General features: G+C 48.3%; 1 protein-coding gene across 2 annotated transcripts in view; it reads left to right on the forward strand.

Annotated features, from left to right (window-relative positions):
- cdh8 (cadherin 8) overlaps window positions 1-23,942 on the forward strand; it is a 264,118-nt gene that overhangs the window by 174,702 nt on the left and 65,474 nt on the right. For both annotated transcript variants that reach the window (XM_038806240.1, XM_038806241.1), the window contains exon 6: window positions 23,280-23,467. In XM_038806240.1, coding sequence (XP_038662168.1) covers window positions 23,280-23,467 — 188 coding nt within the window. The remainder of the gene's footprint in view (window positions 1-23,279; window positions 23,468-23,942) is intronic.

Below are 23,942 nucleotides of genomic sequence, written 5' to 3' on the forward strand. Positions count from 1 at the left end.
GTGTGAAGAGCTTTATCCTCAGCTGAGTGTTCAATGGCTGACCCCTCACTCTGAGGCTGTCACCTCCCCCTCCCCCACCTAACCCCCTCCCCAATATTACACTCTCTAGTCAGGGAAACATCTTTCCAGAAACTAGCAAGCCCTTTCAAAAAAACTGTATATTTCAGTGTGATCAGTGCTCATTCCTGTGAAAGCCAAGAAATAAAATTCTTGTCTGCTCAACCTCTCCTCATAGGACATTTACTGATCACGGGAGTCAGTCTGGTGAACCATTCCCTCCAAGGTTAGTGTACCCTGCCTTCTGTACAGAGATCCAAACTGTACTTCAGGCATGGTCTCATCATAGAACATAGAACACACAGTGCAGAAGAAGACCATTCAGCCCATCGAGTCTGCACCGACCCATTAAGCCCTCACTTCAAATCCATTCCCTTAAACCAACAACCCCTCCTAACCTTTTTGGACACTAAGGGCAATTTAGCATGGCCAATCCACCTAACCTGCACATCTTTAGACTGTGGGGGGGGAAACCGGAGCACCCGGAGGAAACCCACGCAGACACGGGGAGAACGTGCAGACTCTGCACAGACAGTGACGCAGCAGGGAATTGAACCTGGGATCCTGGTGCTGTGAAGCCACAATGCTAAACACTGTGCTATCTTGCTGCCCCTAAATCAAGGTCCGAAACGATTGCAGTAAGACTTCTTCACTTGTACATTCTCACTCCCATACTCCTACCCTTTGTAATAAAGGGTATAGGCCATTTGCTCTCCTAATTGTTCTCTGTACTTGAAAGTTAACTTTCTGTGATTAGTGTACAAGAACATCTAGGTCCCTCTGAATACCAACATTTCTCACACTCTCATCATTTAAAAAAAATCTTCTGTTCTATGTTACCTTTCAAAGTGAATAACTTCATACTTTTTCCATGTTATATTCCATCTTTCATGTATTGCCACTCACTCAATCTGTCCATATCATTTTACAGCCTCTGTGTTCTACCAGCCCACTTGCCGACTTAATTTTGTATCATTCGCAAATTTAAATACATTGCATCTATTCCCGCCATCTATATCATTAATGTAGATTGTACATAATAATAATATAATAATAAACGCAAATTACTCCGGATGCTGGAATCTGAAACAAAAGAGAAAATGCTGGAAAATCTCAGCAGGTCTGGCAGCATCTGCAGGGAGAGAAAAGAGCTAACGTTTCGAGCCCGATGACTCTTTGTCAAAGCTAACAGACAGAGAAAGTGGGGAATATTTATACTGTGCAGTGAGAATTAAAGATGAGTCATAGCCACAGAAACCCAGGGAAACCGGGTGCTAATGGCCACAGAAACCAAGGGGAAAGAGTGGCAGTCCCCAGAGAGAACAAAAGATGTGAAAGGTCAAACATCAGGGAAACTAACATCAGAGGATGAACTGTAGATGTGGGGGGAGGGGAAGGGGGAAGCAAAGAGGAAAAAGGTGAAGGAAAGGCGGATAAGATGGGGGGGGGTGGAATTAAATATATATTAAGAAAAAAAGAAATGGTAAAAGACAGTTAAAATGAAATGGGATGAAAACAAATGGGTCGAGGTGGGGTAGAGCTGATCATCTGAAGTTGTTGAATTCGATGTTCAGGCCGGAAGGCTGTAGCGTGCCGAACCGGAAGATGAGATGTTTTTCCTCCAGTGTGCGTTGAGCTTCACTGGAACATTGCAGCAGGCCAAGAACAGACATGTGGGCATGGGAGCAGGGTCTTTTTTAAAATGGCAAGCAACAGGAAAGTCAGGGTCCTGAATGCGCACAGACCGAAGATGCTCAGCAAAGTGAACACCCAATTTGCGTTTGGTCTCTCTGATATAGAGGAGACCACATTGGGAGCAGCGAATGCAGTAGACCAGATTGGAAGAGATGCAAGTGAAACGCTGCTCAACCTGGAATGAGTGTTTTGGGCCTGGGATGTTAAGCATGGAAGAGGTAAAGGGGCAGGTGTTGAACCTTCTGCGATTGCATGGGAAGGTGCCATGGGTGATGGGAGAGGTACAGGGTATGGTGGAGGAGTGGACTAGATTGTCTCGGAGGGAATAGTCTCTGCGGAATGCTGACAGAGGGAGTGAAGGGAAGATGTGTTTGGTGGTGGTATCATGCTGGATTGGATTGGATTGGACTTGTTTATTGTCATGTGTACCGAGGTACAGTGAAAAGTATTTTTCTGCGAGCAGCTCAACAGATCATTAAGTACATGGGAAGAAAAGGGAAGAAAAGAAAATACATAATAGGGCAACACAAGATATACAATGTAACTACATAAGCACCGGCATCAGATGAAGCATACAGGGTGTAGTGTTAATGAGGTCAGTCCATAAGAGGGTAATTTAGGAGTCTGGTGACAGTGGAGAAGAAGCTGTTTTTGAGTCTGTTCATACGTGTTGTCAGACTTCTGTATCTCCTGCCCCATGGAAGAAGTTGGAAGAGTGAGTAAGCCGGGTGGGAGGGATCTTTGATTATGCTGCCCGCTTTCCCCAGGCAGCGGGAGGTGTAGATGGAGTCAATGGATGGGAGGCAGGTTCGTGTGATGGACTGGGCGGTGTTCACGACTCTCTGAAGTTTCTTGCAGTCCTGGGCCGAGCAGTTGCCATACCAGGCTGTGATGCAGCCCGATAGGATGCTTTCTATGGTGCATCTGTAAAAGTTGGTAAGGGTTAATGTGGACATGCCGAATTTCTTTAGTTCCTGAGGAAGTATAGGCACTGTTGTGCTTTTTTGTGATAGCGTCGACGTGGGTGGACCAGGACAGATTTTTGGAGATGTGCACCCCGAGGAATTTGAAACTGCTAACCATCTCCACCTCGACCCCGTTGATGCTGACAGGGGTGTGTACAGTACTTTGCTTCCTGAAGTCAATGACCAGCTCTTTAGTTTTGCCTGTATTGAGGGAGAGATTGTTGTCGCTACACCACTCCACTAGGTTCTCTATCTCCCTCCTGTATTCTGACTCATCGTTATTCGAGATTCGGCCCACTATGGTCGTATCGTCAGCAAACATGTAGATGGAGTTGGAATCAAGTTTTGCCATGCAGTCGTGTGTGTACAGGGAGTAGAGTAGGGGCTAAGTACGCAGCCTTGCGGGGCCCCGGTATTGAGGACTATTGTGGAGGAGGTGTTGTTGTTCATTCTTATTGATTGTGGTCTGTTGGTCAGAAAATCGAGGATCCAGTTGCAGAGTGGGGAGCCAAGTCCGAGGTTTTGGAGCTTTCATATGAGCTTGGCTGGGATTATGGTGTTGAAGGCGGAACTGCAGTCAATAACTAGGAGTCTGATGTAGGAGTCCTTGTTTGGAATTGACGAAAATGGTGGAGGATTATGCTTTGCATACAGAAGCTGGTGGGATGAAATGTGAGAACGAGGGGGACTCTATCCTTGTTCTGGAAGGGAGTGGAGGAGTGCGGGAGATGGAGCGAACACTGTTGAGGGCCCTGTCCACAACTGGAGGTGGGAAATCACAGTTGAGGAAGAAGGAACACATTTTTGAAGCACCATTTTGGAAAGTGGCATAATCGGAACAAATGCGACGGAGGTGAAGGAGTTGAGAGAAAGGGATGGAGTCCTCACAGGGTGTAGGGTGCGAGGAGCTGTAGTCCAGATAGCTGTTGGAGTCAGTGGGCTTGTAATGGATATTAGTGGATAGACCATTGCCGAAAATGGAGACAGAAAGATCAAGGAAGGGAAGGGAAGTGTCTGAGATGGACCAGGTGAAAGTGATGGAGGGGTGGAAACTGGAAGTGAAGTTGATGAATTTTTCCAGGTGTGGGCAAGAACATGACACGGCACCAAAATAATCAGCAATGTATCGGTACAGGAGTTGTGGGAGGGGGATTATTAATATAATCTTTATTGTCACAAGTCGGCTTACATTAACACCGCAATGAAGTTACTGTGAAAAGCCCCTAGTCGCCACATTCCGGCACCTGTTCGGGTACACAGAGGGAGAATTCAGAATGTCCAAATAACAGCACGTCTTTTGGGACTTGTAGGAGGAAACCAGAGCACCCGGAGGAAACCCACATAGACACAGGGAGAACGTGCAGACTCCGCACAGTGACCCAAGCTGGGAATTGAACCCGGGACCTTGGAGCTGTGCAGCAACAGTGTTAACCACTGTGCTACCATGCTGCAGGTTGTTGGAAACTGTTGCAAATATTCTAATTGAGTGCGGGTAGCAGTAGCCTGCAGCTATACTTGTGAACATTGAACAGAACGTGAACCATGCACTGATCCTTGTGGTACCAGATAGTCAACACCTCCCAACCCATTTATTCCTATTCTCTGTTGTCTGTTGGATGGCCAATTCTCAATTCATGTTAATATATAATTTTTTTAATCCCCTGAGCCCAATTTGTGTGCAATAGAATTTTATATGGCACCTTATCAAATTTTTTTCCCCTTGAAAATCCGAATACACAGTGGGCACGATATTCTGTTCCCGTTGGGGAGGAGGTGGGCCATTGGTCAGTGGCAGGTTCTTTTGGTTTCGCTAATGTCCGTGGGGTTTTGCGCGCCCCCTATCTCTGCCACGGGGGGGTGGGGGCGTGCTTTGGGGTGTCGCCATCAGCGGAACCAGAAGATCCCGCCTGTGGGAAGGACGGGAAAGTTTTTACTTGCCCCTTCTATCATGAAGACAGATAGTAAAGTAATTGTTTACTATCTTGGTCATTTCTTTCTTCCCAATTATAATGTCTGCTGCTTTGGCCTGTAAAGGACCTGGGATTACGTTCGCCAATCTTTTCCGTTTTGCATTAAACCTGCAATGAAGTTACTGTGAAAAGTCCCTAGTCGCCACATTCCGCCACCTGTTTGGGTACACAGAGGGAGAATTAAGAATGTCCAAATTACCTAACAGCATGTCTTTCGGGACTTGTGGCAGGAAACCAGAGCCCCCGGAGGAAACCCACGCAGACACGGGGAGAACGTGCAGACTCCGCATAGACAGTGACCCAAGCTGGGAAGCGAACCCGGGACCCTGGAGCTGTGAAGCAGCAGGGCTAACCACTGTGCCACCGTGCCACAGGTTGTTGGAAACTGATGCAAATATTCTAATTGGGGCAGCATGGTAGCATATTGTTTAGCATAGTTGCTTCACAGCTCCAGGGTCCCAGGTTTGATGCCCGGCTGGGTCACTGTCTGTGCAGAGTCTGTACATTCTCCCTGTGTTCTCCCTGTGGATTTCCTCCGGGTGCTCCAGTTTCCTCCCACAGTCCAAAGATGTGTGGGTTAGGTGGATTGGCCATGCTAAATTGCCCTTAGTGTTCAAAACATGTTAAGTGGGGGTTACTGGGTTACGGGGATAGGGGAGATACATGGGCTTCAGTAGGGTGCTCTTTGTAAGGGCTGGTGCAGATTCGATGGGCCGAATGCCCTCCTTCTGCACTGTAAATTCTATGATTCTATGATAATTTGCTCTCATTTTCTTTCCTATCTCTCTACCAACTTGTTCAATTGTGAAATTCTCCCCATATGGGCGAATAATCGTTCATTCAATCCTAAATTCCCATGGTGTGGCTGGTTTGTAGAAAAACCACTCTTACTGCAACGGAATTGAGGTTAAACCCTGGCCTCAATGTTTGACCTGTATTTCAATGGCCTATTCCTTCGGCTTTCTGGGCATGATTCCATTGTTGCTTAATTAAATATTTTCCAGCCTCAAAAATGCTTTGGTGACCTTGCACTCTTGTAATGCAGTGTGTGGTGGGAATAATACACAGCCACCTTAGGAGCTTAACTTGTCGGGAATATAAAACATGTTTCCCAACGACTGCAGCTGAAAGATTTTCAATTAATAATAAAATATAATTGCATCTAAATAAGAGCGCGAACATCCTTTTTCATTATTTCTGTGCTGGCTTCAAAATATAATTGTTTCTCTGTGAGTGCTCCTGACATTGCCAACACTGTAACAAAGGGAAGTTTCAGAACGTAACCTTCATTAAATTAACAGTTATTCAATCACATTGCTTCAAAATTTGCTGTGGTATGTCAAACTCCTCTTTGTCTTTTTGCTCCTCTGCTGTGCTCTCTTTCATCTTTTTTTCTCTCATTTCATCTCCTACATTCACTTCTCACCTTTCCTCTCCACTCTCCTCTTCTCTACCCCTTCTTTCTTCCCATTTCCTCATTCCCGTCTTTACCCCTTCCTCTCCGTTCCTCTATTACTCTCTTCTTCATCCTTCTCCCCTCCCCCACTTATCTCTCTCTCCTCTTCGCTGCTCTCCTCTCCTTTATACCCTTGCCTCGAGGTCCTGTCCTCTCTTCCCCGCTCCTTGCCTCTGCTGCTTTTCGCTAATCCTCGCAATTTACTTCTCATTTACTCTCCCCCAATCCTCTCCTCCCCTCTCCTCACCATTCCTATTGTTTGCTTCCCCCTATTCAATGGAGACTTGGATAAATACTTGGAAGGACGACACTTAGAGGCCAGTGGGAAAGGGTCTGGGTAATGGGACCAATTTGATAGCTCTACAAGAGAAGTGACACAGGCATGATAATTATTATAATATAAATATTTATTGTCACAAGTAGGCTTACATTAAGACTGCAATGAAGTTACAGTGAAAAGCCCCTAGACGCCACATTCTGGCGCCTGTTCGGGTACACAGAGGGAGAATTCAGAATCTCCAATTCACCTAACAAGCACGTTTTTCGGGACTTGTGGGAGGAAACCGGAGCATCCGGAGGAAATCTACGCAGATACGGGGAGAACGTGCAGACTACGCACGCGCAGTGACCCAAGCCAGGAATCGAACCTGGGTGCTGTGAAGCAAAAGTGCTAACCACTGTGCTACTGTGCTGCTTATTGGCCACCTTCTGTGCTGTTCTTTACCCTGTTTAGCTTAGTTGGCTGGACAGCTGGTCGGTGATGCAGAGCAAGGCCAACAGCGTGGGTTCAATTCCCGTACCGGCTGAGGATATTCATGAAGGCCCGGCCTTTGTAACCTTTCCCCTCGCATGAGGTGTGGTGATCCTCAGGTTAAATCACTACCAGTCAGCTCTCTCTTCAAGGGGAAAGCAGCCTATGGTCCTGAAAATGAAAATGAATGAAATTAAAATGCTTATTGTCACAAGTAGGCTTCAAATGAAGTTATTGTGAAAATCCCCGAGTCGACACATTCCGGTGCCTGTTCTCGGGGGCTGGTACGGGAATTGAACCGTTCTGCTGGTCTGCCTTGGTCTGCTTTAAAAGCCAGCTATTTAGCCCTGTGCTAAACCAGCCCCTGGTCCTCTGGGACTATGCGACTTTACGCATGTGAAATAATTGCTGACTGTATTGTTGAATACATCATTAGGCCTGACTGACTCTCTTGAATGTGAACACAAAGAAAAATGTGCCTTCAATTCACAAGTAGGCAATGATTGTTTTACAATGTTTACACAGGCCTACAGATTTTATACATGCACTCCACCACACGATAAAGCATAATCCAGGCCGGCCAGTTTTCCAAAAGCATGGTCTTGCTCTGGAGCGTTGCCTACCAGGAGGACTCCATGGTGGGTGAAATCCCCATTAACGTTCCAGATACCAGTGATCATGACTGCGGGTCTATATTTAAGGTGTTACCATTAGATTTCATATTCCAGTGACTCAGATGTCCTTTGGGAGATGAAGGGGAAAATTCTGAAGTTAATAGAAGGCAAAATGGACTTTAGCCGGGGTGGGGAGGGGGGGGGGGGGGGGGGGGGGGGGGGGGTCAATCTGACCCCAACATGTCTTCACCCCAACCCTCTATTGAAGCAGAAATTCATTTGGAGATTTATCTACTCCCCGCCAACACGTTTTCTGATTTTAATTTCCCTTCATCAATACAAATGATGAAAAGAAATACCACAAGAGGTCCGTCTGTCTGCATTGGCTCCTTGACACAGCTCCCCAACTGGGAACAATCTTATCCGCCCTATCCCTCAACGGAACCTTTCTTTCCCCACAGAGCATTTCCCACGTTACGACAGTGACCACAATGAACAAGTACTTCATTGACTGTAAAGTACTTTGGGGTTGGGAAAGGTGCTACAAAAATGCACCAGCATTTATTTTTCTTCTAAGGTTTTTATCCATTTCCCTTTGACAGTGATGACGAAACCAGCTTCCACTGCCCTTTAAGACATTGCAATCCAGATCATAATAACTCGCCGCACAAAACATTCCTCTGGTTAAGTAGTTAGTTAGTTACCCGCCTTGTCCCGATGGGACATAAGGCCGCAACAATTTACCTCCATCAAGCCCTTTCTTGTGCTGTGACTTATGCCTCGCCCCATCTCTTCCAGTTCAGTCCCTGCAGTCCCACACCTTGTTGTTTTTGGCCTTCCCCCTTTACGTTTCCCAGCTGGGTGTCCACCTTAGAGCAACCTATCGGGTTCGCTCCTGGAACATACTTAGCACGTGTCTGAGCCACCTTATCTGACATTTCAAGGACAATCCTGTGTCAACCAGCCTTCTTTTACAGGCCCCCATTCCAAATGTTACTTGGCCAGTAGATGTGACAGATCTTACCTTGGTAACTATTAGGAAAGGCAAAGGTGTTGACCTTGCCCATGTCTGTTTTCACTATCCTCCAGCATTCAGATCCATGCAGGGAGCTGACTTTTCATTACTGTTGTCGGGTGCTAAAACTATGGTGTCTGGACTTCCAGAAGGTTCAAAGTCTGTGAAATGCACCTGTAGCTTTATTCTGCCTCTTCTCAAGTACTGTTGCCAATTACCTTACATATGTGTCCCTTGGTTACATATGTATCCACCAGGAGAAACAATGTCTCTCCGTCTGCTCCCTCAAAACCTTTCAAGATTTGAATTTCTTAACCTTCTCTGTTTTCAGGAGACCAACCTTAGTTCCTCCAGTCTCTGCACAGAGCTGAAGTCCCTCATCCCTGGCATCATCCTCATAAATCTCTTCTGGGCCCTCTCTGAGCACTTGCACCCCTGTTAGAGTCTGGTAAACAAAACTGGACTCAGTGCTCCAGTTGAGGCCTAGCCAGCCCATCTTATGAAGATTTAGCATTTGTGTTGTGTTCTATGCATCTGTTTTATTTTCGTAATAGCCTTCTCAACTTATCCCATCTCCTTCAAATGACTTCAGAAATGGTGATGCCAGGGGTCTCACCTGCCAACTTCAGTGTAATGGAGCATCAACAGACCCCATCATCCTGCCTTATAGGCTAACAGAATGATAGGAGACGGAAGGAGGCCATTTGGCCCATCATGACAACGCCAGGCCATTAATAAAGCTATCCTTTCTCCACTACTCTGTGCTCTTCGTCACTTTGCCGATTTCATTTCTATGCCGCTCCTGTCCCGTAATCATCATAGAATTTGCAGTGCAGAAGGCCATTCGGCCCATCGAGTCTGCACCGGCTCTTGGAAAGAGCACCCTACCCAAGGTCAACACCTCCGCCTTATGCCCATAACCCAGTAACCCCATCCAACACTAAGGGCAATTTTGGACACTAAGGGCAATTTATCATGGCCAATCCACCTAATCTGCACATCTTTGGACTGTGGGAGGAAACCGGAGCACCCGGAGGAAACCCACGCACACACGGGGAGGATGTGCAGACTCCGCACAGACAGTGTCCCAAGCCGGAATCGAACCTGGGACCCTGGAGCTGTGAAGCAATTGTGCTATCCACAAGGCTACCGTGCTTCTGCCAAGTTATCCAACTTTACTCACTGTGCTGGGCTGGCCACACCATTGCGAGCTCATAACTCTATCATCCCCAGGGCCACAAACATCCTTCCCTTTCCCATAACCCCTTTTTCCTCCAACCTACAAGCTTTTAAACTTCAAAACTGGTGTCCTGATTCACCTCATCTCCTCACACCCTTTACAGGTTAGTGCCAATGTTACACTTGTGACATGAGCCTTCAAAAAGTTTCCCGGTTTAACAAAAGCTTTTTTCATCCAGCTATCTGCTGATTGGTGCCTTATTCAGCCGTCGGTCACCAAACCTCAAGGAGTCTACTTCAACTTTTAGACCAAATGTTTGTGGTCAGATAGCAAGCACTATTTCCATGTATATATTAAGTAACAGAGCTTCAATTTTAAGCCTGACATTACACACAGCAATATTCATTCTTATTGCAGAAAAGCACTTCATTTTCATAGAAGATGTTAAATTAATCGTTTAAAGCTTCCTTCTTTCTCAACATGATCACCACCACCCAGTTCAAGGGCAATTAGGGCTGGGCAAAAAACGCAGGCCATGCCAACTGCGCCCACACCCCATGGAAACATTTTAAAAGTGAGATTTAAAAATAGATGTGTAAAATTTCCGAAAGCTTGATTTAACAACCTTGGCCAATATTCACCATCAATCAGGATCACAAAACAGAAACTGCGGGATTCGATGGTCCGCCAGCCGTGTGTTACTCGGCGGCGCATCCTCACCGTCCAAGGGATACTCCATTCCAGCCACCTGACTGTGGTATTGTGGCCATCTCGCGCCACCGGGAAACCCACGGGCGTGAGTGCGCTACCGGCAGAATGGAGAATCCCACCAGCGGAGAATCCTGCACAAACTATTGGTCCGTATTGCTGTTGGTGGGACCTTACTGTGTGCAAATTGGCTGCTGCATTTCCTATTTTGTAACAGTGACTGCGCTTGAGAAGTACTTCATTGGCTGCAAAGTGCTTTAAGGGGTCCAGTGCTCCTGAGTGTCTCGATAGAAAAGCAACTCTTTCTTTTTTTCTCAATGATCATTAACATCGGACTAAGACCACAGGATCATATGAAATAGGAACAGGAGTGGGCCTTTCGGCCCATCGTTCCTGCTCTGCCATTCAATAGGATCACGGCTGACATGACATTTCTCATGTCCACTTTCCTGACCTTACCCCATAACTCTCGATTCCCTGACTGATCAAGAATTTACCTATCTCAGCCTTAGATAGATGCAAGGACTCTGCCCCCACAGCTTTCTGTGGCAAAGAGTTTCAAAGACTCATAACCCTCTGAAAGACAAAATTCCTCCTCATCTCAGTCTTAAATGGGCAACCCTTTGTCCTGAGACGATGCCCTCTGGTCCTACACTCTCTCATAGAACCATAGAATCATAGAATTTACAGCGCAGAAGGAGCCCATTCGGCCCAACGAGTCTGCACCAGCCCTTGGAAAGAGCACCCCACTTAAGCCTATGCCTCCACCCTATCCCCATAACTGTCCACACAGACAGTCACCCAAACCGGGAATCGAACTGGGACCCTGTAGCTGTGAAGCAACTATGATAACCACTGTGCTATCATGCTGCCCCAGGGGATGCATCCTCTCAGCATTTACTCTGTTGGGCCTATGTTTCAATGAGATTACGTCTCATTTTCTAAATTCCAATGAGTAGAGTCCCAATCCGTTTAACCTTTGCTCATGAGACAATCTCTCCATTCCGGGGATCATCGTAATACCCTCCTCTGAACTGCCTCCAATGAAACAATGGGTGGGATTCTCTGATTCCCAGCCGCGTGTTTCCTCGGCAGTGCACCATTCGCTGGCGACAGGATTCTGTGCTCCAGCTGCTTGTCAAAGAGGTTTCCCTTTGAAGCCCTTCCAAGCTGTTGCTCGTTATGCTTTCCCTTAATTTGCTCTGTTTTAATTACCTTTGCTCAAGAATCGCCAGGTATCTTTCTGGTACCACCACGAGGTTCAAACCGAATACCGATCAATGACTCGATACACCAGTTAGTAAGTTTGAAATCAGTACACATTTATTTACACACACAGTCGATTATTACTCATGCATAAACTCTACTCGCTAAACTACAACTACGACTAAAAGCCTATACTTAGCTTTGAGTGGCCCACTCAGTCAGAGGAACAATGACCGTTGTCCGGTTCTGATACGGCTGGCTTCGAACTGGTATAGCATAGTAGCTAGGAACGTCTATCTCGTAGCATGCGTTGACCTTAGACTTACTTGGCTGGTGCTTGGCGGGCCTCTCGTCGCTGAGAGCCAAATGCCAAGGTGAAGATGGAGAACCTAAGAGTTCTCAAGAGCTTCTAAGAGAGCAAACTGACCTTGGGGACTCTGCTTTATACCCCAAGGGGTTTCCCGCACTTCGGGGCGGACCCTGGACTTGGTCCCAATTAATTGGACCATGTCCCAATCGTTTTGTATCGATTCTCTCCAATAACGGGGTGGTTCCCTGATCGTTGGGCGGGCTCTATGTAACCGTCGGCCTGCCTTTGTTTTAGCTTCCACTGGCGCCGGGAAGTCTGTCCTGGTACCGATTGTTTCAATGTTCCTTTTTGTCCCCGGAGATAGCTCATTACTATGCTAATGGCTTATAGTTTCACTTCTGTCTGGTTTCTGCAGGTTCCAATCCACAGGAACCTTGCACCTGCTTGTTTTTCTAGTGCTGTCCATTTTTCCCTGCACTCTTTGCGAGTATCCATTTTGGAATCAGGACGTGGCCACCCCAGGTGGCTACAAAGCCATCGGGAAACCCGCGGATGGGGGTGCGCCAGTGGGACCAGAGAATCCCTACGGCTGGAGAATTCCAACCAATCTGGCTGTAATCCTGACTAGCGGAATATCTTGCCCAATGTTGCCATTGTTACAGCTTGCACCTTTTAAAAAATTAGTTGATGGGACTTGGGGGCTGTTGGCTGAGCCGGCATTTATTGTCCATCCCTAATCGACCTTGAGGGGGCAGTTAAGAGTCATGTGTAGGCCAGACCAGGTATGGATGGAAGATTTCCTTCCCTCAAGGGCATTAGTGAATCAGATGGGCTTCCCCGACAATGAGACTTTTAGTTTCAGGTTTTTTTACTTCACCACCTGCCATGGTGAGATTTGAACCCAGGTCACCAAAGCATTACCCTGGGTCTCTGGATTATGAGTCCAGTGACAATACCACTAGGCCACTGCCTCTTCTTTGAGAAAACCGTAAACAAATTTATTTTTTGATTTGAGATTTTTTTTCTCAAGGACACAAACTCATGGTTGTTCCCAGTCTTCTCGTACCTCTCCCAATTGGTTATTCTTTGTGCACGAGAGATGTGTGCCTATTGGACCATCACAGCCAAAGAGTAAGAACTCAAATTTACATACGCATTTTTGATCGCTGGAGTAATGTCACTGTCCTCGTAATACAGGGGCCAGACTAATGTTCTGGAGATATGGATAGGGGAGGTGGTGGCACTGTGGTATTGTCACCTGGTCCAGTAATGCAGAGACCCAGGCTAATGCCCTGGGTACCCGGGTTCAAATCCCACCATTGCAGCTGGTGAAATTCAAATTCAATAAAAATCTGGTCACCATGAAACCATTGTTGAAAAACCCCTCAGATTCACAAATGCACCTTATCCGATCTGGCCTACATGTGAACCCAGGTCCACAGCAATGTTTTCGACTCTCAAATGACCTCTGAAATAACCTAACAAGGGCATTTATGAATGGGCACTAAACACTGACGCCCACATCCATGAATGAAGAAAAAAACAGGAGCTGGGAAGTTTAAATTAAATTATTTTTTAAAACCCTGGAGCATAAAGCTAGTCTCAGTAATGGTGACCATGACAACAAACATTGATGCTTGTAAAAACGCATCTGCTTCATTAATGTTCTCAGGGTGAGGAAATCTGCCTCGTCTGACCGCCATATAACTCTGAAATGGCCATTTGATGGGAGGACAATCAGGAATGGGCAACAAATGTTGACCTCACCAGAGATCCCATGAATTATTATTTTAAAAAGATACATCAAAATCTCTTGCAGTTAATTAAACACTTCTTGAATGTAGCAATGTTGGAATTCAGGAGTCTATCGTCCAAGATTGGGGATGGCAGGTTACAGTCAGTCTGACGGTTGATAATCTTTTCGTCCAGCTTCAACTGACCTTTGATTGTTGGGAAGTCATGTCATGATGGCCTTTAGATTTTTTTTTCCATGTCGGTGCAACATCGAGGGCCGAAGGGCCTGTACTGCGCTGTATCGTTCTATGTTCTATGTTCTATGTCATCCCCCTGTTCTTCTGGCTGGGGCGGGACTTGGGCCATTTTGAGATCATTGGAATATAAGACTTTGGGTGGAAGTCTCCCAACCCTGTCATGGCGGGTTTGGTGGTGGGCGTGCACAGTGACTCTGGCAAGGCCCAAGATGTCAGAAACCTGCCAGCTTAAAATGGCGGTACAATTCTCCCAATGGCGGGTAAATGGTGGATCGGTCATCCCACTAACAGGTGCGCGAATGCTATTTGCATTCATTTGCATCTGATGAATGCTCATCAAAACAGCTGCCCGGCTGTGCCCCATCAAGAATTCCAATCGTGCGTCACGCCAACGGGAAATCACTTCACATCAAACCCGATTGTTAAAGAGTAAGGTGCACAATGCTATCCGCAGTTCACCAGAGACGTTGAGATGACTGCAACAAAGACTTTTGGTCGTAGTCCTGTGCTGCTCCTGGTGCGCTGTACTCCAATCTGTCGGGGCAGGCAGGTCCTGCCCTCCATCTCCATACCAAGCTGGTCTTCGTGCATAGCACAGTGCTGCTGGGCCCATGGACCCTCCTGTGTCAATGTCTCAGATCAGTACTACGCCTGGGGTAGGGGGGTACAGGGGTTCCCTTTCCCTCTGCTGCCAGACACCAGTGTCTATCTGGGCAGCACTGTGCTGCGGGACTCATGCAGCCAACACAACAAGGCTTGAAGTTTGACTGGGGTGGAGTGAGAGGTGAGGAGGCAGTGAATAGCCTGACGAAGACAATGGAGGTAATGTCAAAGGAGGAATGTACAAGGAACGGGGGGAAGGGTGAGTGGGGGGAATGCCTCATTTCTACACTGAAGAGCTCCAGCGAGTGGAGCTCTACCATGCAGAAGAGGTCGGGATGCCATTTTTAAATGACCCCAATTCAACCCCCTGATCCTCCCAATGCCCCAACCCACCTATAAAGGGGTCACCCAGCCCCTGCGCACTCCATCTCACACGGGCAGGGCATCTCTGGGCCCCACCCACCGGTGTAGGCAAAATGCCAACCTGGCACCTTGGCAGTGCCAGGGTGGCAATGCTATGGTGCCAGAGTGTTACTGCCAGGATGGCAGTGTCAAGGTGCCCAAGTGGCACCAGCACTGCTAGGGTGCCACCATGCCCGGATGTCGACCACCTTGCCACTGACCACCTCGGACACCCCTCCAGGTAGCGTTCCTCCTGCTCGCCGTTTGTGGGGATAAATGCTGAATGGCGCCTGGCTGGGGTCTCCTCAGCAAGGCCGATTGATGCCGGTGGCCGTTAGATCCGGAACGAGCATGGCTAAGTGAGTCCTTAAACTGGTTAGGTCTTGCAAGGCCATCGGGAATCCTGGGGGACGCCTCTCCCAGGATCTATCAACCGCGTTGCTCCCTGGTTCCATCAGAATGTGGGCGCTAGCTCGCGCCCAACTTGTCTAATCACTTTGAAGCTTCTAACCATCTCCCTCACCACTCACATTCCCACCAAGTTTTATGTCATCAGCAAATCTGGAAAGATTATCTTTAGTTGCCCCATCCAAATCATTGATGTACATTGTGAATAACTGGGGCCCAATCACTGATCCCTGTGGTACCCACTAGTCACTGTCTGCCACTCCAAATAAGAACCACTTACTCTGACTCTTTGTTTCCTGTCTGCTAACCAATTTTCAATCCAGTTGGAGGGTTAGTTGTGAGGTGGGTGGGTCGGAGTAGCAGATAGTCAGGTGGCGAGCTGTGCTCAAAGGGTGAAGGGATAATTGGTCTGGGGGAGTGGTGGAAGCAGGAGGGAGGGATTGTGAGGGTTTTTGGTGATGGGGAAGATGTAGGGTGGGTGAGAGTTGGTTATGGGCATGTGTGGGGGGGGGGAGTTGTTAGTGGTTGGCAGGGTAGTTGTGGGTACCGTGAGGTTTCGGTGTAGTCAACACCACAGTGGCCCAGGAGTTTGAAGTGTGTTTAATCATCCCAACTTGTGCTAAGATAGTCAGAAGCATCCAGAGGCCATGATTTTGGATTGGACTTTCAGATGGTTCCAGGTGCAAGAGAATTGCCCATTGGAAGTATGAACCTCCCTGGGTATTCCCGTGCAGACTTTGCATGGGGATGTCTGAGGTGGTCCCCCAGTGCATCTTCCGGGATACAAAACCCCCTGGGACTGGAAGATCTGACCCCATATGTTCTTCATGTCTTGGATCTGTGCAGTTATTTGATTAGAATTGACGGAAACAGGGAAATGGCAGTTTTATCTAATGTTGTGTGAGATTCTGCTTCGGGGGCTTGCGGAAAAAAAAATATTGGTTATGATAAAAAAAATTGTTTTCAACGGCCGAATTCCTGGCAATGATAATAAGCTGGCTGGTTAATGCTGTTAACCTTTGGCCCATCCGAGTTACTTCCAGTAGCATAGTCTGATGGATTTGAGGAGCTGTTGTCTAGGTTTGTAATGGAAGAGAAATCGTAAATCTTTAAATTCAGGCAGTGAATTTATAAGAGTACTGAGCAGAAAATTTAGTCTGAGGCTCCCTGGATTTGTGGAGTGTCATAAAATTCATCGCGTTGCAGCTTCCAAAACAGGAGGCCAAATATCAACAAATTCGAGAGGCAGGATTTTGGGCACAAACCATACAAGAAGGTTAAACCATGGCCAGTAATCCTCAACATCAATGTGACTAGTGGTAGTTAGAGTTCCCCGGTATTTAAGTCAAGCTCTCAGGGCCTGAAAATCTAAGCTTGACTTGGCCGGTTTCGCTCCACAACACAGGGAAATTGTGGGTTACACAAGCCGGGATTATCCCGTTGCAGCCTGCCCTGCTCCCAGCGATAAGGGCACCCAGCCAAATCTCCATTCACTGCAGCTGGAGTGGAGAATCCCACCATTTTCTTTTGTCGTTGTCGGGTCGCCCATGGGCGATGGGTCAAGGTGGAGTCTGGGTCATGACTCATCTCGAAGATCCTAAGTTGAGAAAGAGAGTTGGTGTTGAGGTGCTCAATGAGATGAGGCCCCCACCAACTTCCACAGGAGTCGCTAATGGGCCCCCCCACCCTATGAAGTTCGGACCAGACAAATGGGTTTCAGAAAAAAAAACTAACCTGAGCTTTGGACTTTCCCACTGTGAAAATATCTTCTCTATATCGACCTGATCGACTACGCCTCCATCATAGAACATCGAACATAGAACAGTACAACACAGAACAGGCCCTTCGGCCCTCGATGTTGTGCCGAGCCATGATCACCCTACTCAAACCCACGTATCCACCCTATACCCGTAACCCAACAACGCTCCCTCTTAACCTTACTTTTTAAGGACACTACGGGCAATTTAGCATGGCCAATCCACCTAACCCGCACGTCTTTGGACTGTGGGAGGAAACCGGAGCACCCGGAGGAAACCCACGCACACACGGGGAGGACGTGCAGACTCCGCACAGACAGTGACCCAGCCGGGAATCGAACCTGGGACCCTGGAGCTGTGAAGCATTTATGCTAACCACCATGCTACCGTGCTGCCCTAAAATAATCATGTAAAATAGTTGCTCTCAAACATTTTTGTGGAAGGGTTCCTTTTCAACTGAATTAGTAATAATATTTTAGATTATAATGCTGTATTGTACTTCCTAATATGAAAATACTGCATGTAAAGAGTGTTCTAATAATGTTTTTAATAAATTAGGAGTGGAATTTTAGCAAAGTGTGAATTTCAGTCAGAAACCCGGAGTGAAACTATTTCTCATAGACGCTTACTCCACTTTAAGAACAGATTTTGACCCCACGAGAGTCACGCTAAGCTATGGCGTCCTCCCGCTGATTCTGTCGTCCCGGGGAAACGTAATTGTTGTAATCATTGGGAAGCTCCATATAAACACCGCCCCAACACTTGTTCCAGATCAATTCAAGGGGGATGGCAGTCAGGAAGCTAGCTTAACGTTTTACTGAAGCAATATGAACCCTCCTCGCATTCCTGGAGGCTGCCCATCAGTATGGTCACCACCCCCACTTGGGAAGCAATAGCTGCCTTGGTCAGTGCCAGCACTCTGCAGAAGAAGATTGGGCAGCAGGGCAGGAAGAAGATGCATGACCTTTTTCGTGTGGCCAGGGTGGTCTGCCACCTCCAGTTTCTCACTGCAGCCCGTCACCCACCCTTCGCACCTCCGAGGTGATCTCTCACCCATTGAGCTCAGAGGTTGTCCACCTGTCATGAAGCAGGTCCCCATCGCCATGGTGCCTTCCCACCCCCATGATACTGCTTCAACTCCATGGTTCTACCCCACCCCCATTGTGCTGCCCCAACTCAATGGTACCCTGCCCACCCCATCACCATGGTGCCTCCCTCTCACCTCCCCCACGCCCCCAGGAATATCCACAGAATTCCTCCAGTGCAGAAGGAGGCCATATGGCCCATCGAGTCTGCACCAACTGTCTGAAAGGGCGCCCCACCGAGGCCCACAACCCCACCCCATTCACATAACCCCATAAACCCACCAAAAAACCTGCACATCTTTGGGCACTAAGGGGTAATTTAACATGCCAATCCACCTAACCTGCACATCTTTAGACTGTGAGAGGAAACCGGAGCACCCGGAGGAAACCCACGCAGACACGAGGAGAAATTGCAAAGTCAACACAGGCAGTCACCCAAGATTGGATCAACCAAGCAGCTCAGAGGAAGACTTCTTCAATTTCTCCTTCGAAGAGGTGTCATAGCTGTCACCCGCATCCTCCACCAGCGCAGATACACCTCCGTGGGATTAACTAGTAAGCAGGCTTCTGGGTCACTCACAGCTGAGCACCTCACAGCAGGCGGAGGCAGGGAGGTCCCAGGGAGCCGGCACTCGGAGGGTTGACACCATCTCTCCTCACCATCCCTGGCCTATGATGTGCCCCTGGGTCTGCCAGTCCCCGAGCTGATGGAACTGTGATGATAGAGTTGAGAGAAGGGATGACACCATCTCTCCTTGGACTGCAAGGACAACTGGAGGAAAACAATCGCCCTCTGACTGATGAGATGGTGCCATCGCTCAGACGCACGGAGGCCAATACTGCGAGAGTGGCATCTGCAGTGGAGACCCTGGTGAAGGACATGCACTCCATGGTGGGGGATGCCTGCTCAACAGCTGAGGGCTTTAGCCACATGGGGCAGGCTACGAGTGTCCGCACCGGAGGACAGCTGGGCTTCTGGATCTTATTCCAGCTCCCCCTATATCCCGTGGAGGAGCACAGGGACCCCCGGGCACCCGAAGGTCAGAGGATCGGCAGGAGTTTGGCTCTTGGGCCTTCCACCCAGTGGACCCCATCGGTGCCCAGACCATCTGAGATTCTCCTCCCAGTGAATGATGCACCTCCAGCTCCACACAACATAGGGTGGTAACACTGCTCAAAGGTATGCCCGGACCCTCAAGGTCCATGCCTTCTCAGGGGACGCCCACCAAAGTCATTTCAGGAAATGGGGCATGGAAGGCAATTGGCCGCCTTCACCTCAACTGTGAATCCTGGCCATACACCTGGACATGGTGTGAGGGTTAGGAAGTGTAGGAAACTGGAATCCAGAGGACACAGGTGACCACACGACTAGTTAAGATAGGGCACCATTGTGATATAGCATTTGCAATAAATGCTGATTTGTTCACCACCAGATCCTGCAACCTTTCCTAACACTTCAGGCCTCTTATAGCAGCCACTCTTCCCCAGTGATGAGGATCCCTCAGTTTGACAAAGTGAAGAGAGACTTTTCACCCAGGAGATTAGATGGAGAAACACACTGGGACCCTGACATCGAGAGGCTAAGTTAGTTAGGATTATATTCATCAGATTTTAGAAGAGTGAGAGGGAATCTGATTAAAACTTACAAAATTCTAACAGGATTGGACAGGGTAGATGCAGGAAGGGTGTTCCCGATTGTGGGAGAGTCCAGAACCAAGGGGCACAGTTTGAGGATAAAGGGTAAACCTTTTAGGACTGGGATGAGGAGAAATTTGTTCATCAAGAGAGTGGGGAATCTGTGGAATTCACTCCCACAGAAAGTATTGAGGTCAAAACGTTGAGTGATTTCAAGACGGAATTAGATATAGCTCTTGGGGCTAAAATGATCAAAGGATATGGGGGGACGGCGGGACTAGGTTATTGAATTTGATGATCAGCCCAGATCATACATAATGAATGGCGGAGCAGGCTCGAAGGCCTGAATGGTCTACCCTTGGTTCTATTTCTAAGCATGTAAGAAACAAACCTCTGGCTTAGAGGTTCAGAGTGGTGGCGACTTTAGGGGCCACTGGCAGTGAGTGTCCTATTCCTTGCGGTTCTAGCTCTTACAGGACTTGGCAACGGTGGTAGACTGATCCCAGGACAGGCAGTTTTCTCTGGCACTGTGGTTCCAACATTTGAAGATAGGGGACTGACAGTGGAAGATCCTTGACTGGTACAGTATCAAACGATACTGTTACCGCCGTGGTGCTGCTCGCTGCCAGCTGAGGGCCCAGGCTCCCCTCCTCAGCAAGGCGCTGGTCCTGGTCGCGTGCAGCGGCACTTCCCTGTCAGTGCTGTTTCGCTATGAGTAGCAACGCCAACTCGACAGACTCCACGCTTCTCCAGAATTGTGCACTAAAAAGAGAAGAAAACCAAAGTGAGCAGCGAGGATTCCTGAGAAAGGCCTGCCTTCTCAGCCTGCTCTTCCTCTGGCACCTCCTCCTCAGGGCTAAATCGCTGACTTTGAAAGCAGACCAAGCAGGCCAGCAGCACGGTTCGATTCCCGTAACAGCCTCCCCGAACAGGCTCCAGGAATGTGGCGACTAGGGGCTTTTCACAGTAACTTCATTTGAAGCCTACTCGTGACAATAAGCGATTTTCATTTTCATTTCATGTGCTTCCCCCTGAGTCTCAAACCATCCCCTCTTACTCTTTCAAGTCCCCACTCCTGTCCTTTTCAGGTACACGTGCCTGGACAACCTCCTGCGCTTGGTGACAGGGCTATTAAGTGGATGGTGCATGGGACCCCTGCCTGCATCTTTATGGGACACCTCAAAGAATCTCCCCCTCCCCCCCTCACAGCAGGTGATGGAATGAGTGATTATAAACTTGACCATGAAGCGGTGGTGGGGGGGGGGGAGGGGGAGGGGGGTTACTTCCGTGTATCCTGTGATGTAAACTCGTGATTGAGCATGGGGATCCATTGATTGGGACTGAAGATTTTAAGCATTGCAGCCACCCTGTTGGTTTTCTGACAGGTTAGTGCCCTTGACCATTCCAGGATCGAGCCCGCGACCTTGGTGTAATTACCACCATGCTCGAACCATGTAAGCTAACCGGCCAGCTTGATTAGCACTGAAATCAATGGCATTTCTCTTTAGTTTTGCATATTTCATTGGCACTGTTGAATTGCCAATGAAGGGTGAATGATTTTATTTATTGAAACCACCTACCATGGTGGAATTTGGGTCGGAGACCCTGGAGCATTGCTCGAGCTTTGTGGTCGCATTCCAATCAATTGAACACTGCTGTGACGGATGAAGCATAGCTGGTTGGAGAAAAGCCTGCAACGGGAATGACATTCCCACATCAAGAGGGCACCCACATTCTCCCCTTTCACAAACCCGACACACCCAATCCTGAGAGACATGCTTCCTAAACAGGTGCAATTGATGGTCAGTGGAACTCAATCCCTTGGTCAGTAGATTTGAGTTTGGGGTTGAGCTCACAGTCCAGCTGCGCTTCACCATGTGGGAGCGTCTTCGTTGAGGCAGGGAATCAAACCATTGTTGAGTCGCCCACTCTGCCCTTGCAGCCTGGTCTCTCATGCCCCACCACTCTCCGCTGCCCCCCCCCCCCCCAATCCCCACCAGAGGTGACCCTCAGTCTTCACCTCCTGTCACTCACGTTCCGGCTCCCAGCAAGGACGGGCACTCCCTCATTGCTGATTTGAGCAGAAGCCCAGTAAGGAGGACACAGGAAGCGATGCCGCACACCAACCACCAGACCCCCGTAAAGCAAGGGCCACCCCGAGGGTGAATGGAAGCTAAGACCTACTAGCAGCCACCCCCCTTCCCCGAGAATGGGTGACTGAACCCCAGCCCTGGCATTGATCTGAACCTATCTGTATTCCCAACGTACTCTCAGATGCACCCTGAACGGTGAAGACCCTGGAGAATCATGTCTGCCTGGGTGTTCACCTCCGATAACCCCCTCAGAGTTGGTGGTGCCAGGTTCACATTTATGTACAGGTTGTAAATGGGCCCAGTAAATATTCCGTGGCGGGGGGGTGAAGGTATGGATCGCTAATGACATGCTATTAAAATGAGGGTCCCGGGCTTGCCCCGTAATTCACACTATTCCACTGCCACGGGGTAGAGGGAAGATTCCAAAAGCCAATCATGCCGGAATTACATTCTTCACTTCTCTCTGAATTTTGAGCCCGTGCTGACTTTCTCACGGACAGAGAGATTGGGCTCAAAATGTCTCCCGAGATATTCACTTGCAGGTATCAGTGAGGTTGATGTGCCTGCTTCTCACTGCACAGTATGCATTGCCTAAATCTTTGAAAAGCTCCCCCTGTTCAACAAGGCTGAACTCCCCATACGCCCAGCACCAGCCTTGTTGACCGTGGTCCATCTGGTGATCTTTGTTCTCAGTGTTCCTGTGTGTGAGTTTCCCTATTGGATAGGTCAGCTACCGCACTTTGTACTGCACATCGGAGACCGCGCTTAACTTCTGTCTGCGTTCCTTCACCAGACCCGTCTCCGCCGACCACGCTTTTCTTTTGCAAACCTCCTGGAAAATCTTGAACGGCCCCCAGGGGCCCACGTGCCCCGTTTTGAGAGCCACTGATGTAAAAGACCACCATCATGTCACCCCCTTCACCCTCCAGAGAAAAAAAGAGATAATTATGGATATTTGGAGTTGCTGATGTATAAACTTGATTGAAACAGAAGAGAACAAATCCAGTTGCTCATGGGCGATCAGGAAGACAGTCATTTGTAAATATTGTGGCAACAGCTTCAGTATATATTCCCCCCCCCCCTCCCCCCTCCCGACACACACCCCTTTTTGTGCAACTTTGTAACTGTCTGCCTCAGAAGGCAGTGGAAGCAGAGTCATGAATATTTATAAGGTGGGGTGGATTGATTCTTGTTCAGCAAAGGAATCAGAGGTTATTGGGAGTAGTTGGGAGTGTGGAACTAAAAGCGCAAACAGATCAGCCACAATCATATTGAGTGACGGAGAAGGCTTGAGGGGCCGATTGGCCGACTTCTGCTCCTATTTTGTCTGTTCATAAAGGTTGACTTGTGATCGCTGATCATCTTGGTTTCCTTCAAGGTCTCTACCATCTGTCTGTGCTGGAGGACATGACAGTCGGTGATGTTGCAGGAAGGGTCAAGGCCAATGATCGGGATGTGGGACAGAATGCCAGGTCGCTGTACGAGATTATCGATGGAGACGGGATGGGTATGTTTGAGATCACAACCGACACCCAAACCCAGGAGGGGGTCGTCACTCTGAAAAAAGTAAGCTCGATATTCTCAAATTCTTCAATGCATTGTTGCTCCGCGTGTTACCAGGCAGCCGGATTTGGAACTAAAATATGAAATATTTCAAATTAGGCAACATTAAAATTCAAACCCCTCGTCGCCTCGAACCCCTGAGAAGGTGTTCCCTTATGAAGCCTACTGTTACCTGAGTACAGTCCCTTGGGAAACAAGCACTCCTCAATACTTTTCATCAGTGAATCTAGATAGTGAATGTTAACAGTCCAGTCGCCCAGGGAGACAATAACGTTGAACGATCCATGCCTTAACCTTTCTAATTAGATTCTCTGAATTGCGATCAAGAGGGGAAACCTTGCCCCCCCCCCCCACTCCCATTATCTTTTATCGGGCGAGCTGACCTGGGAGAAAGTTTGGAGGCAGAACAGGGGTTGCTGAGCCAGGCAGCTTAGAAACCCTGCCTCAGTGCTGTAGGACAACCCAGTTAAAGTAAAAA

This window comes from Scyliorhinus canicula, chromosome 9 (assembly GCF_902713615.1).
Source record: "Scyliorhinus canicula chromosome 9, sScyCan1.1, whole genome shotgun sequence".
Taxonomy (NCBI): Eukaryota; Metazoa; Chordata; class Chondrichthyes; order Carcharhiniformes; family Scyliorhinidae; genus Scyliorhinus; species Scyliorhinus canicula.